The 14,762-nt window shown below is 50.2% G+C and overlaps 1 protein-coding gene across 17 annotated transcripts in view; it reads left to right on the forward strand.

Moving 5' to 3' along the window:
• The window catches only part of FHOD3 (formin homology 2 domain containing 3), a 411,645-nt gene that overhangs the window by 351,819 nt on the left and 45,064 nt on the right, over nt 1–14,762 (forward strand). For all 17 annotated transcript variants that reach the window (XM_074352245.1, XM_074352246.1, XM_074352247.1 and 14 more), the window contains one exon: nt 11,592–11,750. In XM_074352245.1, the coding sequence (XP_074208346.1) occupies nt 11,592–11,750 (159 nt within the window). The remainder of the gene's footprint in view (nt 1–11,591; nt 11,751–14,762) is intronic.

A 14,762-nucleotide genomic window follows, 5' to 3' on the forward strand; every position in this document is an offset into this window, starting at 1 on the left:
TGTCTTCTCTTCTCAGGAACTAGGGGTATGAGAAAATACTTTGTAAAGTTTAGAGTAAATGTGGAAGAACTTGTGATTGTGAGTTAATTCCAGCTCCATGGGCTGCTCCATTTAGCATAATTTTAGATGAGTATTAAAGCTGCCTGAGTTGGGCTCCTGACCTACCAGTCAGGCACCGATTTGGAATCGAAAGGTACGTGCAGCATCCTCAGGACAGGAGCGCCCTTCGACGAGGGGCCGAGTGATGGGGGTGGTGCCTGTGTGATGCTGAAAGGCTAGGTTGGAGCTGTAATTGGTCGACTTCCTGTTAAAACCTATGCTGGGGGTCCGAACTGCCTGTTCCTCTTCCTGAGTTGGCCTTTACCCTCGTGCTGACTTCTGCCCTGTCCCAGCAAGGATGGGAATCTCAACCATTTCCAGCCTCAGAGATCCCCCAAGTCAGAATTAAAATTTTCTCCTGTTTGTCAATCAAACTGCCAGGATCCTGTATAGAAAATCATGCCCATTGATCGGTCCTCTCCTTCAACTGAAATCAGACCTCTTGTCCTCTCTTAGGAAATATTGCCTAGGGAGCTGATGTTGGGCACCCGCTCTCAGTGCCCCTGGGTCCTGACTTTCCCAGGACCAGTCACATGTGGTCATGAGTTGTCCACATGCCCCCTCCAGTTCTCACAGCCGGGTCCGGCACCTGGGAGAGGACTGGCGTGGCTAGGTTAAACCAGCAGTCTGGTGACCTGGAGCCATCCAGGGCTTGACCTCGCTTTCTCCACCAATCGCTGATCTGTTGGCCCGTTTCCTTCATCCTGCTTCTTTCCAAGTGATCTCCTCTGACTGCCTCCACCCTCCGGGCTTCCCCTGGCTGCTTCTCAGCCTTGGAGGTTCCTGGGGGGGGTGGGGGGTGCTGGCTCTTGACCCAGGTGGGAGCAATAAGAGGGAGTAACAGTTTGGCAGTGAAAGCATGTCTGACTTCATTTTTACAAGGGGAATGGCAAGGTTAAATCTTCCCTGAGAAGACCCAGAATGGACAATTCACTTCCCTCCCTCCATCCTCGTGGTCCCCCTGTGGATGGTGATGAATCTGATTGGTGTCTTCTCAGGAGCCCAAAGTTCTGTTCTTGCTGGAAGTAGGTGGCAGCCTCTTAAAGTACTTTATTGCCTACCTAGAGGACCAATGTTTGCCTCATTTTTATAAAGTGAGAGCAGAAAAGGAAAGTAATATATCAAAACATTTTCCAAATTGATTCCAGAATGTGCCCCCAATGGGACCTAAGAGCCCATTTTGGGGGGATAGCAAATGTGAGCAGGGGCTAATTTGCCAATGTTACAGAAGGTGAAAAGGCAAATTGGAGAGCTGAATTGATTATGTGTCTGTTACCAGTACAGGTAATAACCAGTTTTACTTCTGTTTCTAATCCTCGTCTGTGATTTTTATAAAACGCAGCTAAAAACAGCCACTTCCGAATTCCAGCTCATGAGAAGTTTTTCATTAAACACAAGAGAGCACAGCACACATAAAATAGACTTCGCAAGGCAGCACAGGGCAAAGGGAATCAGTTTTCGTTTCCATCAGAAAACTTACACCAGACCTTAGTTACAGGGCATAGTTATGACCGCCCGAGTCACCCCTGAAGATTCGTGTGCTGGAGCCAAGGCTGGGCTGACCACTTAATGGAAATGATAAGAACAGACAGATGTGCTCTTTGGTTTTCTTTCCAAATAGTTTCTGGAACTGGATTGACTTTTCTTTCTCAGCAAGAAATATATATAGCTTTTTAGCAAGATGACTTTAATTACGTTTTGTGGAGAAAGGCAGAAATCCTGTGCTAAATTTCATCATGTTGTGTGTCTGCTGCCGGTCTGAGATGTGGAGAATGGCATAGGAGATGGTTAAAATGTCCCCAGAGAAGGATGTCAGGGCAGAAGGCCCGTTGCCGGGGGTGGGGAGGTACCTTCTGTGGACTTGACATCGCCCAGAGAAGCCCCAGGAAGTGGTCTTCAAACCTGTGTGCTTAATCCAGGGTGGCCAAGTCCCACCTGCCCCCAGAGGGCAGCTTTTATATCCCGAGTTCCAGACAGACCGCAGGACGTCTGGGTACCTGAAGGAAGGAGGGGACCTGGTTTCCCCTCTGGTGTCTCATTGCTGTCTTACTCCCCAGCGTTCACTAGATTTATCATGGGGAGGGGGCTCCAGGGTGGATTTGGAGAAATCTGTTCAACTTTATTTACCTTGAAGTTTTGAAACATACCAGAAACTATTAGCCCTGACTTTTTAAGAAAATCCAGAGATGATGATTTATCTGATCTGGAGTAAGCCCCAGCCTGGGTTGTCTTGAAGAGCTCCCCAGAGACTCAACGCAAGTTGTGAACCATTGATTTAAAGTGAAAAGTGAGGCACCAGTGAGGAGGACATTGCTCCCACCACCACTGTCCACGGTGACCCCTCCACCCTGCCAACCCCCTGACTCCATTTTATTCTCCTGAGAAGAGAATAAAATCTTCCTACCCTGTGTTTGTGTTCATGTCATAAGGGAACATGTTATTTATTCTACCTGGGAATTCCAAACCCAACTTTGGGACTTGACTGGGGTGATCACGCATCCTCGTGTACCCAGGATAGTCCTGGTGTATTTCTGGGGTCCCAGCATCTAATTAGTAAGAGCGCTCCCGTCCCCTCTCAAAAGGCTCCTGGTCAGGGCACTGGGTAAACCACATTAACACTGGAAATGTACCTGTGTTACAGCTGTCCTCTGCTAGGAAAGGCCTAAAGGGTGAATAGGGGAAATTAACATTTTTTCCCTAAACTTGTCAGTAAACAAGCCTATTCTGGCAAGTTCTGCAGAAACTTTATTCCTAACTGAAGGTCTTCCAGCCTTTATTTAGTTGGCTTTGTTGTTGTTGTTGTTGTTGTTTTGCCTTTGGCCTTAATGCTTTCCCACGTGTATCACTGTCTGGCTTGTTCCAGGACTTAGGAAAATTCCATACTGGTCACATCTTTATGGCCTCTGTATCGTGGCATCACTGTCATTGTCACTTTCTCAGCAGACAGCTTTGAAAATATCCTGTGGCGTCACCCTCTTGGCAGTTAGCAGGGAGTGAGGAGGAATGATTTACCATTTCTAGAACTCGTGCCTCGCCGAGCCAGCCCCGGGGTCGGTGGCAGGGATGCTGAGAAGCATTTTGAGAGGTCAGTCGCCTTTCATGGAAATGCTCTCAAACTTAGCGGTATTCTCCAAGACTCTGAGTTCTCTTCATAAATCATGTCCTCAGCCCAGTTTCTATTTTCGGTGCCAGCACCCTCTGGGATAACAAGTTCTATGTGCTGAATATCCACTTTTTAAAAATTGCCTCCTTTATTTCTAGTAAAATTGCTCTTTAAAAATTCAAAGGGGTGATCCTTCAGGGCGGCATTTCAGAAAACTTTGCAAGGCGAGCCCCGTCCACCTGCCTGGACGGCGAGCCTCCACGGTCTTTGCTGGTGCCCCCCTCCCAGCTGTTCATTTCCTCCTCTTCCCCTGACGTGGGAGTCAGGGCTTCCACGTGGCCCTTCTCTGGACCTTGATCCTCTTTATCAAAGTGCATTAACCCCTGAGTGTCCAAGGACAGGCTCTCAGTAACCGACAGCTCAGCTCCTGGTGCTGGGATGACCTTGGCATTAGATGGGCATGTCAGGCTCATTTTAACATCAGCGCAGACTTCCTGCATCATCTGTAGCTGTGGGGACTTTATCCCACATTATTCATAAAAATGACAGACCTTGCTACATCTTGGAATGTTTCTGTATCCTAAGAAGTGTTCACTTACCCCTGCCTTCTGTTCCCTGTTTTTACATTGCATTCCTCTTCTGAGAAGAGCAACTTCCTCCTCATCTCAAACCTTTAGACTGTTTTAAAGTCTAAATCAGTGACTCTGGTTACACAGACATCTTTCAAACTTCTGTGACCCTGTTCTCCCTCCAGACCAAGGAGATCAGGATCCCTGAGGACGGGACCCAGGCATCGCTGTTGTTTAGAAGTGACTCCATGGGGACAGGAGGGTATATAGCTCAGTGGTAGAGCACATGCTTAGCATGCATAAGGTCCTGGGTTCAATCCTCAGTACCTCCATTTAAAAAATGAACAAAAAAAATGGTAGGGAAAAGATAAGAAATTTAGAGAATGAATCCTGAGACATGAAAAAAATAATAAAAAATAAAAGTGCCCCTTGGGATTCTCTTGTGCACCCAAAATTGAAAAGCACTGGTCTAAATAAACCACATTTTCTGGTTTTCCTTCAGAAAGTGTCGGTAGATTGATCAAACAGGTTTGGTCTTCAGATAAATGATGTTGAGTTTCTCCCAGTTAGAGGTGGTGACTTAACGTTTGCCCACTCAGCCATGGAGGCAGCTACGTCTCCTGGCAAAGAAGGAGAATCTTCTGTTCTTTCTCCAGACCTCCCCTTTCCATTAGACCTGGAGTCCAGGCTGTTAGCCTCAGAGGGAAATTTGGCATGTGAAAATCACCACAGTATTCTCCTCCTTAAAAACAGAAACCAGGACGTTGGCTACCTTCTCCTTTGCAAGGCGGTCTGCAGTACCACTCCAGGCACGCCCCTTTTCTAGATCTGCTCCCCGTGCAGGGTTTCCAGGTGCCTGGGGGTCTGCACAGACTCTTAGGAGCATCCGTGGGCTATTTTCATTCATCCGGGAAGCCCCAGCAAGTTGTCGTGTCCCAGGGAGGCAGCTCTGCAGGCTGAGTCTCAAGTCCCTGCACTGTCCCAGGGGCTGCCACTATTTAGGGTGGGGACACTGCTCTGACCTGCCATTCCTATTTATGTAGGCTCATTTGGTCTATAAATGTGGTAGATGCCTTAGTTATGAAAAATACACGTTGGTAGACCATATATTTTTTAAAAGGATGACTTGGGAGTAAAAGCAGCTGAGAGCTAATTCTTAGAAAGCATGATTTTCCAGGTATTAACCTAAGTACTTTACCTGTGTCAGTACCAGTGACACTAGCCTCATAGTCCCAGTAGACACATGCCTGTCCTTGCTGCGGGCCAGGCATCATTCTCACTGAGTGTCATCCATAGTCTCATCTCATCCTCACAACAAACCCCGCACTCAGGGTAGGTCGCAGAGAGGACACGAGGCAGAGACGTTCAGTGCCTTGCCAAGGTCACTAGGCTGTGAATGCATCAGGCCCCCAGCTGACACCCCCCCGCCCCGGGTGACTTGCTGCTCTGGATGTTATCCGTTCCCCTTCAGGGCTCCTGGGTCTGTTCATGCGATCCCGGGATTGCGTCTTGTTCTGGCTACTTCCAAGTTCATGCTCGGAACACTTCATTGTGCTCTTCCCTTGGGGATTTTAAAATCTTGCCATTTTTAAAAAAGACTCTCTCTTTCCCCTCAATGACCTATATATGCTTTGCAACTGCAATTTTGAATTTCATTTAGTCTGGACTCTACCTCTAGCTGTGTGACCTTGAGCAAGTTGGTCAACCTCTCTGAACCTGTTTTTGCCTTTAGAGGGTGGAGGGGAGGAAAGAAAGAAACCAGGCCTGATCCCATGTGCCTGACCTCCTGGGGGTGTTGAGTGGACCCAGTGCAACAGGGGGAAACGTGCTTGTGTGCTGTGTTAACAAGCGTGTCATTTTTTATTCTATTGCTTTTCTTACCCTTTGTCTCATGTGACTTTCCTGAGACTCCAATGTGAGATTCTATATTAACCTCTAAGCTTAATGGCTACTATTTAGCATTAAAATTTTCCTTTCCACCTTCTCCTAACTGCTGCCTGAACACTCACCCTTCTCTTTTCCAAAACTGGACGATAATGAGGAGGAATTACGGTCTTTTTCCTCAAGATGTTGAACTGCATCTGGTTGTGGTCACTCTCACGTGGCCCACGTTGGGGGTCACCCAACCCCGATAACCATTCAGAATCAAGTTTGTCTCTGTGTTTGCAGGTTCTGAAATACTTGTTCTTGGCGGCAGTGATCTGTTCTACCCGAACACCTGACTTGCACGTCTGCTCCCTGCAAGGCAGGCAGGCTTCCGTCTCCGCATCTGGACTGGTGGTGTCCCCTGGTCCCCCTGAGTGGGCCTAAATGTCTGGGCCTAAATGTCTAGAAAACATCCCTGATGTGTGTGACTTTCTGCCCCTTGGAGGGGCTAAGTTTGCAGGCTCCTACCTCTTGGAGCTGACTGGTTCTAGAGGGCCGACCCCAACCCATGGAGCTGGTCAGCAGGTGAATGCAGGCTGCAAGTCACAGCGCTCGCCCGTAAGCCTTGGCAGTTAGCAATCACTCCTTCAGCCGACTGCCTCCTCTGTGCTTCTCAGAAATTCCATAACTCTTGTGGCCCTGGGCGCTGCCTGTTTGAAGTCTCCTCCTGGAGGGGCTCACTTCTGCTTTCTGGAAGCTGGACCCTCAGCCCTCTTGGACAACTTGGGAGAAAGCAGCTGAATTGCCTTCGTGACCTCCGTCCTGGCCGTTCTCTCTATGAGGTCTCTGCTTGCCTCGACAGCATCTCTCTCCCCAGAGGATAACCTCTATCTCGCACCATCTTGGCTGTTACACCCTCTCCCCAGTCCCTGCAGTCTTCTTGGCTAAGTGCAAAACAAAACAAACAAAAGTCCTGCATTCTATCCAAGCCTGGAGCATTTCTCCAGAGGCAGTATTTCTGGAAGGGCAGCTGTTGGCACGTTGGAGCTCCCTGATGGCTGTTGCTCTGAAGGAAGTGCTAGGTGTTGCTGCCTGGTTCTGCCCAAAAGTTCAGCTTAACTAGGCTTTCTGGAAGCAAACTAGAGCCTGGCCTCGTCCCAGAATACCCGTTCCCCTTTAAAGAAGCAAGTTCCTCTTTTAAACTCTTGGACATACTTGGGAAAGTTGCACGTTCAAAGACATCCCCACTCTGGTTTCCCCCATTCTTCCTCACTTCTACCCTTTTGCTGGGGCAACTATCTCACCAGATGTTCACTTCCAGCCTAGTCTGGCATCCTGTGCCTGGAGCCCGAGCCCACAGCCGTGTCCAGCAACATCCTCTCGTCCCTGACAGATCTTGGGACTCGAGGGCAGAGATGTGGATGGCTGACTTTTATAAAAGAATTGAGGGAGAAACTCGTATTTCCTGTTACCCCAGGACTGACCATTGGTAGCACCCAAGTATGCATGTTTTCGTTGGTCCCCATGAAAAATGTCCCCACTCAGGGAGTAGGCACCTCGTAGGCACCGAGGAAATATCCATTTAAGGGAATGAGATCTGTATCAAACAGAGGCAACAAATAAATAAATATGGGAAGACACCCTACCGCTCAGAGCCAGTCAGAAGACTGAGCTTGCTTCTCAAGCCTCTTCTGCCTCTGCTTAGGCTTTGCTGTTATGGACTGTCGCTGATAATGCCTTGACTCCAGTCAGCAAAGGGGGTCTCATGGGGTGTGACGTGCTCTCACCATGGTGACCCTTGGCCAACCCCACAGCAGCCTGGGTTCTTGCTTTCTGCTGGCTTTTTTTTTTAAGAAGGAAGATGTCAGTCAATCCAGTTTGTCATGATGTTAACCTACCATATTGGGTTGTTTTTTTTTTTACTTAAAGTTACTTTCCTTGGTTCTATATTAGAAATTGGGCTTTCGTAACGGATTGTGACTCACTGATCTTGCTGTGTTTGTTGGAAGGCCCTGGGCCATTGTACGAGAGCTTTTTCTACACTGTCTTTCTATTCTGTTCTGTCATTCTTAACTCTTCCAGTGCCAGTGCTGCTCATTTTAATTTTATCTGTTTTATAATAAGTTTTATATCTGACTGGGTAGATACCACATATAACTTTACTTAGGGATTTTTTTTACACATATATTCTTTCATAATAACTTTAGAATATTTTGTAATTCCAAAAAATCTTGTTGTAATTTGATTAGAATCATTTTAAATATATGCTTTTATATATACATTTTATATATATTTTAAAAGATGCACGTGTGTGTATGTGTGTGTGTATAATGAGAGGTGCTGAGCATCCTTACAACGTTGAGGCTTCCTATCCAGCAACATGATATTTCTCATTTGATCACATCGTCTTTTATTGCTCTCAGAATGTTGCCATTTCCTTCAAGTAGGCCCAGTATTGATAGATTAGGAGGATTCAGGATTGTGTTTCTTTGTTTGGGTGTCGTCTGGGGAGATGTGGTTGATCTTCTATCAAATGCGAAATACTTTCTGATCTCCTGCCTAGAAGCATTGTCTCCTGTCACCCTCCCAAGCCCTGTTCCACCTTTGCCCCGTCACATCTTGCCCGGTCCTCTCCAGATGCCTTTGGAGAGTCATCCAGCATTTCCTAACCTCCTTTACAAGGAACATTCTGTCTTCTCTGCTTTATCTCCCCTTTCCCTCATTAACCAATTTCCTATTTTTCTTACTTCAAACAATGGACAGTCACTGACTTTCTGATCACAGAAGTCCGATAAGGAGTTGAGTGTCTGAGAGTGACTCTTAGCAAGAGTGGGGTGGAAGGGTTGAGGGTGAGAAGAAGCTGGAAGCAGGGGGCCAGTGGCGGGCTGCTCTGGGAGCCTGCCACCCAGGATCAGGCTCAGGGTGGAGGTGGTGGGAATGAAGGAGGGGGCAGGAGAGGCTTTGTGGAAGAGGATGGATGACAGTGACTCAGACACAGGACCAGGTAAAGGAAATAAAAGTCACTCTTGCCGATCTGGGGCTTTGACACCAAAAGATGATGGAAATGGATCAGAGCTGATGATTGCTAATCCCTAGATGTGCTCCGGGGCACAGAGAATTTTGGCTTGTTCTTGCAGACGCTGCTCTGGGTTGTTGTGGGAGGGGAGGATAGAGGGGGACAACCCCATATGACCCCCTCATCTCAGGCAGAACGCCCCACCCCAGACACTTGAGAGGTCAGCAGCATCCAGTGGCGCCTGTCTTGATTATCAACAAGAACATTTAAAATAGCCCTTGGATAAAATCCGGAGATTTAACTGTTCAGTTTCAGATACGAGTTTACTTCTTGTTCCTCCCTGTGTGAAGCGGGAAGTGCTCTGAAAGCATCCCCGTAACCTACGATGCCCAGTGGCTTGCTGCTTACCAACTTTTAGGGGGCTGTGTGGGTGTGTCCACGGGAGTGAACTGAGTTCTGTTGAGAATGGGGACAAGGACATGTCGGGCTCAGAGCCACCACATAGGTCTGTGCAGGTTGCTTGCTGCACATGGATGCTGGCTGAGGGGGCAAGGCTGAAATCTGAGCAATGCTTCTCTCTCTTAAGCTGTCTGCCACGGGGCTGTGTCTCCCTGGACTTGGGCATCTTTTTCTCATTTGCACAAAGGCTCCGTTGAGCTGGGCCTGCCCAGGCATCTCTGCGGACTCCTAGTATGTGTAGATGGGCTGCTCAGGGCTAATGATTCCAGCGAGTCCCTGCCTTCCCATAAATGCCTCCAGCACGGGAGCCTGACTGTGGGTAGCTGCCTCTCCAGTGCCAGGTCCCAGGCTGCCTCTGTCTCCCATGCTGCCGCCCATCTGTGGCTTCATTCCTTCTGCTCACGAGCTGTCTTCCTGCTGCATCTCTGGGTCTCACATCCACCATGTAGGCAGGAAGAAGGAGGAAAGGCAAAAGGCATGGCCCACTGGGTCTGTCCCTTTTTAATCAGGAAAACCAAAACCAGAACTGCCAGACTTAGCTGCAAAGAACTGCCAGGGAGGTGACTGATTAATGGACATGTCACCAGTCTGAAAAAAATCAAGGTCCTGTTGGTGAGCAGGGAAGAAGGCATGGATGTTGGGCAGGTGCCCTGCAGTGCCCGGAGGAGGGCACACCCCGGTCCCCAGTGTGGGCATCGCAAGTCATAACATCCCTCTTCACTGCCTGTGTTCAGCATTTTGTCAAACCTTCCCACATTCCTTCTTAGCATTCCATACACAAAATAATGTCTTAAATTAGACTTAAGCTACATTTCAGGGCTCCTGATAAGCTTATCTGATGACATATACAGGAGACAGTGTTCCCCTGCAGAGGCAGGAGGCATTTATGCCACATGTCCCTGGGAGCCCCCTGTCCAAAGCCGATGGCCACACCCACAGAAATTATTCCTTCTGGCCACCAGGCCCCCTAACATCTGGGATGCTTTCAGTCATTTGCTTCGTGAAGAAATTGTAATTTATCCCCCGATGAATATTTAAGGGCCTAACGTAGAATTTTAGCAGTTGGGTTTGGAAGGGCTCAGCAGGACTTAAAGGGCCACAACCTGTGTCTCCTTGCCAGCTCCCAGCCTCCAGTGTTGCAGCCGGCCAGCTTCTCCAGACAGCGTAGCTGCTCCCAGACCCAGCCCGGTTCCCTCTTCAGAGAAGAGGTTGAGGCCTTGGCTCAGGAAACTGACATTCAGCAGCTCTCAGCTGCTCAGCTAGGGTCTGCCTGCAGTGGAGTCTGAGCAGCTGGTTCATGGGGTCCCCTTGATGTGGCCCCCCAAACCTCCAGCCTCATCCCTGGAGGTTCTCCGGAATCGGACAAAGGCACCTCCCTCCGTCTCTCCCAGCCCCAGGCTGGTCCTAGACATTCTTCAGGGTCCAGCTTAGGTGGCAGGCCCTCCAGACCGTGACCCCCTCCACCACCAGATGAATTAATTCCTGGTAGCTGGGCTCCCTCACACGGTGAGCACACCCCGTCACCGTGCTGAATGGGTCTGACCCATCCTCGTCACCTGGGTTTGTTTCCTGAATCACAAGCATCACCCTCCAAGCCCCGCTGCCTCCAGGGAAGCCGCGCAGGCACAGGGAGCTTGGAGAGCCGGCTCCTTCCACCTGTCCCCGCTGCCACCTGCTGTTGGCTTCCCGAGAGCTGAAGGGGAAAGCCGGGGCCGGGGCATCACAGCTCTGGGCAGGGGTGAGCGTTGGCTCAGCACCTCACACACTTCCTGGCTTCTGGCCACGTGCTGCCCCTACGGACACCAGGCCTGCAGGGAGGCACGCACAGCAGGGCTCTGTGCACATGCCTGGCCACCTCTCCTCCCTGCCCCCCTCCTCAGCCCCTTGGCTGGTTTATCCCTCACTCCTCTTCACACCCCCTTCATGCGGCAGCAAAGATGGAAGTGCTCAGGCATTCAGGGCGGAGGATGTTGGACTGATGAGAGGAGCCCCTGGGATCCAGGGGGGTGACTGGCCAGCGATGCTGGATTCCCCTTCCTGGCGCCGCCTCCCCGGCGTGTGTACCGGCTTTCTCCATCTCCAGGCACACACCGCTCGCTCCGGGGCCAACCGAGGCACATTCCGACACCTCGCAGCCCACAGGAAGGGAACTCTGAGAGCTCTGAGTTTTGTTTCCACTGCTTCTATGGAAAAAAACAGGGTTTTTTTTTTTTCTTGCAAAATATCACATTTTTCCCAATTGAAGGAAAATCCATTTTCTTTTGTAATGTGTCTGACTCGAGAAGTTCCACTGCTGACCTGCTCTTGGCGGCTCCTCGGGCCTAATCCCTGGTCTCTCCGCTGTGCTGAGCGGTAGCCAGGCCTTTCCTGACCTGAATCGGGGCCATTTGTTTTCATCTCTCAGTAAGTAGTGAGCTTGCTTTTAACAGAGGACCAAAGATGATGCATTAATCTTGGATTCTCCTTATTTTATCACAAGAAAACTGCTGCAGATGGAAAAAAGCAGGAGATCATCGTCCTGGATTCCAAGAGGAGCAATGCTATTAATATTGGCCTGACGGTGCTGCCCCCTCCGAGAACCATTAAGATAGCCATTTTGAATTTTGACGAATACGCCTTAAACAAAGAAGGGATTGAGGTAAGAGGAGCTCTGTCGAGCATTATTTTTGTCCTGTCACATGTCACACGTGTAAAACAGTGCTATCTCCATAGTGACTTTCTCCGCAGGGTGGCTTGCCATTCCTCTGTCTCAGCCAGACTCTGAACAATGTTAGTAATTCTCACGTCTTTTTTTACCTTCTTGGTGGGGAGAAACCTTCCCTTCGCCTATGAAGTTCAGAGATCCTCACTTCCTGGTTCATTTCGGATTTCCTTCTGCCCACACTCCGCCTTCCTCAATGTGGAAGAAGTTTGACAACCTCCATAGGGGTCTGGGATGTCATTTCAAACCAAATATGTTTAATGCACAGTTTCAAAAGTAGGGTTTCCCATGCATGCTCACCTCCCTGTCTGTGGCTTTGTTTCTCTCCTGGGACCCGCTGGGGTCTGTGGAAGATGTGTTTCACTGGATCACTGGAAAAGCCAGGCGAGCTGAGTCTGTACCGCTTGTCAATCTGAATGGCATGGGTGGAGAGGGGCTGGGTGCCTTGGCCGTGACTGCTTGGCTGGGAGGTGGCCCAGCTGGGGCCACAGCATCCCTGTTCTTCCAGAATCTAGTGCCTTCCACCAGGCCCTGCTCTCCCTTCACTGTGGGCTGGTGCCCATTTGTAGGAAGTTAAATTTGATGTCCTAATAATGGAGAAAGAGTGAGTGGAGCCAATGGCTCAGCTCACAGGTTCCTACAGACGAGTGGGTGGCCTGGGGGCCCACTGGGTCAGAATAGGGACCTGAGGGCACTGCTTTATGGCATTGGGTGACACTCACGCCATCCTCCTATTGGCCAGGAGCCCTGGATCCCTTTAAAGCCTCTCCATCCTTGAGTTCCCTTCACGCAGTCTAATTTGAAAGACTTGAGAGTGAAGGGGGCCAGTGGAGGCTGGTGGCACCCAGGGAGGGCTGGCCTCGGCAGGAGAGTTGGACGTGAGCAAGGGCTCTGGCTTCTGCGCTGGCCTCTCCCATGGCCCTGAGGGGGGCAAAGTGGTACCTGAACCCAGCCAGGCAGGCATGCTCTTGTGCTTTGGAAAGAAGAGGCCCCCACAGGAGAAGCTGTGTTTCTTGAGGTTTGTCCTGGGTTGAGTACAAACTTCAAAATCCATGCCCACCCAGAAGCTCCGAAGGTGACCTTATTTGAAAACAGGGTCTTCGCAGACATGATCAAGTTAAGGTAAGATGATACTGGACTAGGGTGAGTCCTACTCCACTGGCTGGTATCCTTCTAAGAAGGGAGAAGTCTGGACAGGGACACAGAGAGAAGGATGCCGTGTGAAGACGGGGATCACACGAGGAGACACAGAACAGAACATCGTGTGATGACAGTTACAGAAATTGCAGTGATGGGTTTACAAGCCGAGAAACACCAAGAATTGCCTGCAACAACTGGAAGCGAAGAAGAGGCAAGGACAGATCCTCCCCAGTGCTGACATTAGACTTCTGGTCTCTCAAACTGTGAGGGAATACACGTCTCCAGTCTGCAATCCTCTATGATGGCAAACCCAGGAAGCCAATACAACGCATGCGCGGCTCGACCCTGAGAAGCAGGCACACGGCCTGGTTCAGGAGCAGGTGCAAGGAGGGAGATGCACATCCCTCTCTCTGGAGGGGAAGTTGAGCCCGGGCCCTGCAGTCAGGCCACGCAGCACGGCAGCTCCGCGTACCCCGGCGGGCAGCCGGGGAGGGAGGGCAGGTGGCAAACCGGGGCAGGGCGTATGTAGCAGGCAAATAGAGGGAGGGACATTGAGGTGGCTGCCAGGCAGTGAGAAAGAAGGGGGCAGGCCTGGCCTCAGCGTGAGGCAGCTCCACTCTGGGGCCCCCAGAGGAGCACGGGAGAAGGGCGTTGGCTTGCTGTCCATCAGGCAGGCGGAGGCTGCCAGCTTAGCCGAACCAAGTACAAGGTGTCTTCCACGTAGGACAAACGACGTGGTAGGTCCCAGCGCACCTTCTGGCCATCCTGTTTACTTCACAGGATCTTTTAAAGATTGCACAAGCATCAGATTCAGATGCAGCCAGGGGCAGCTTGACTGAAGGAAAAAATGACAAGTTCCCCTCTTAAAAATATTTCTCCTTCTTGCCATGAGAACTTGAAAGTCCATCAGGAGAGACAGATTCCTTTCGTTTTGCCTTTGTTCTTTCCTGAAATGTCAATCCCCCTGGAGTGGGGTGGGGGGAGGGGGGCCTAGGTTTCAGATACAGTAAGTGACTGAGATTTGAGAATGAACTGAATCACTTTTTCCTTTTTCGATGGGTTTCCAGCTGAGCTCCTCTTTGATCCAGGAAGGAATGACGATGGGGATAGTACCGGGGCGGATGTAGGAACAGCCGAGGGCGCTACACTTGACTTTCGTGGGTTTCTCCCTGTGGGCTGGGTGCCAGGAGGGTGCTTTACACAGATGCTCACAGAGAGTAGGAGGGATATGCTCCTCCATTCCGCATCTTAGAGGTGAAGAGGGTGAGCTCCATGCTAGTCTGTGCCCAAGCTCACAAGCCAGTAAGAGGTCGAGCTGAAATACGATTTCTAGAACCTGAGTCCGCAGTGCAGTCCACGGGCCCTGGGGGTGGCTGGCCCAGGTGGGATCTCTGGGCCTGGGCTCGCCTGCCAAAAAGCATAAGAGGACATCTGCAAGGGGAGTGAGAAGATGCATGAGGCCGCACTGCCTACAGCCAGGAGTAGCTGCCGTATGAGGTGATATTCAGTGAGAGGACACAGCCAAAGAAAATACTGCCTAACCCTGAAAGTTCATTGTGTCACGACCCCTCAGCAAATGCGTATGTAGTCACAAGACACGGAGTTACACATTTTTACCACAGTTTTCATCTAAAGCAGGGTTTCTCAACTGGAGCACTGCTGCCATTCCGGGCTGGGCAGTTCTTGGTTGTGGGACTGACCTGTGCCTGGTGGAGTGTCTGGCAGCAGCCCTGGGGTCTGCCCACAAGATGCCAGTGGTACTGCCCCAGTGGTGACAGCCCAAAATGTCTCTTTGACTTTGTCAAACCC

This window comes from Camelus bactrianus, chromosome 24, assembly GCF_048773025.1.
Source record: "Camelus bactrianus isolate YW-2024 breed Bactrian camel chromosome 24, ASM4877302v1, whole genome shotgun sequence".
Lineage (NCBI taxonomy): Eukaryota > Metazoa > Chordata > Mammalia > Artiodactyla > Camelidae > Camelus > Camelus bactrianus.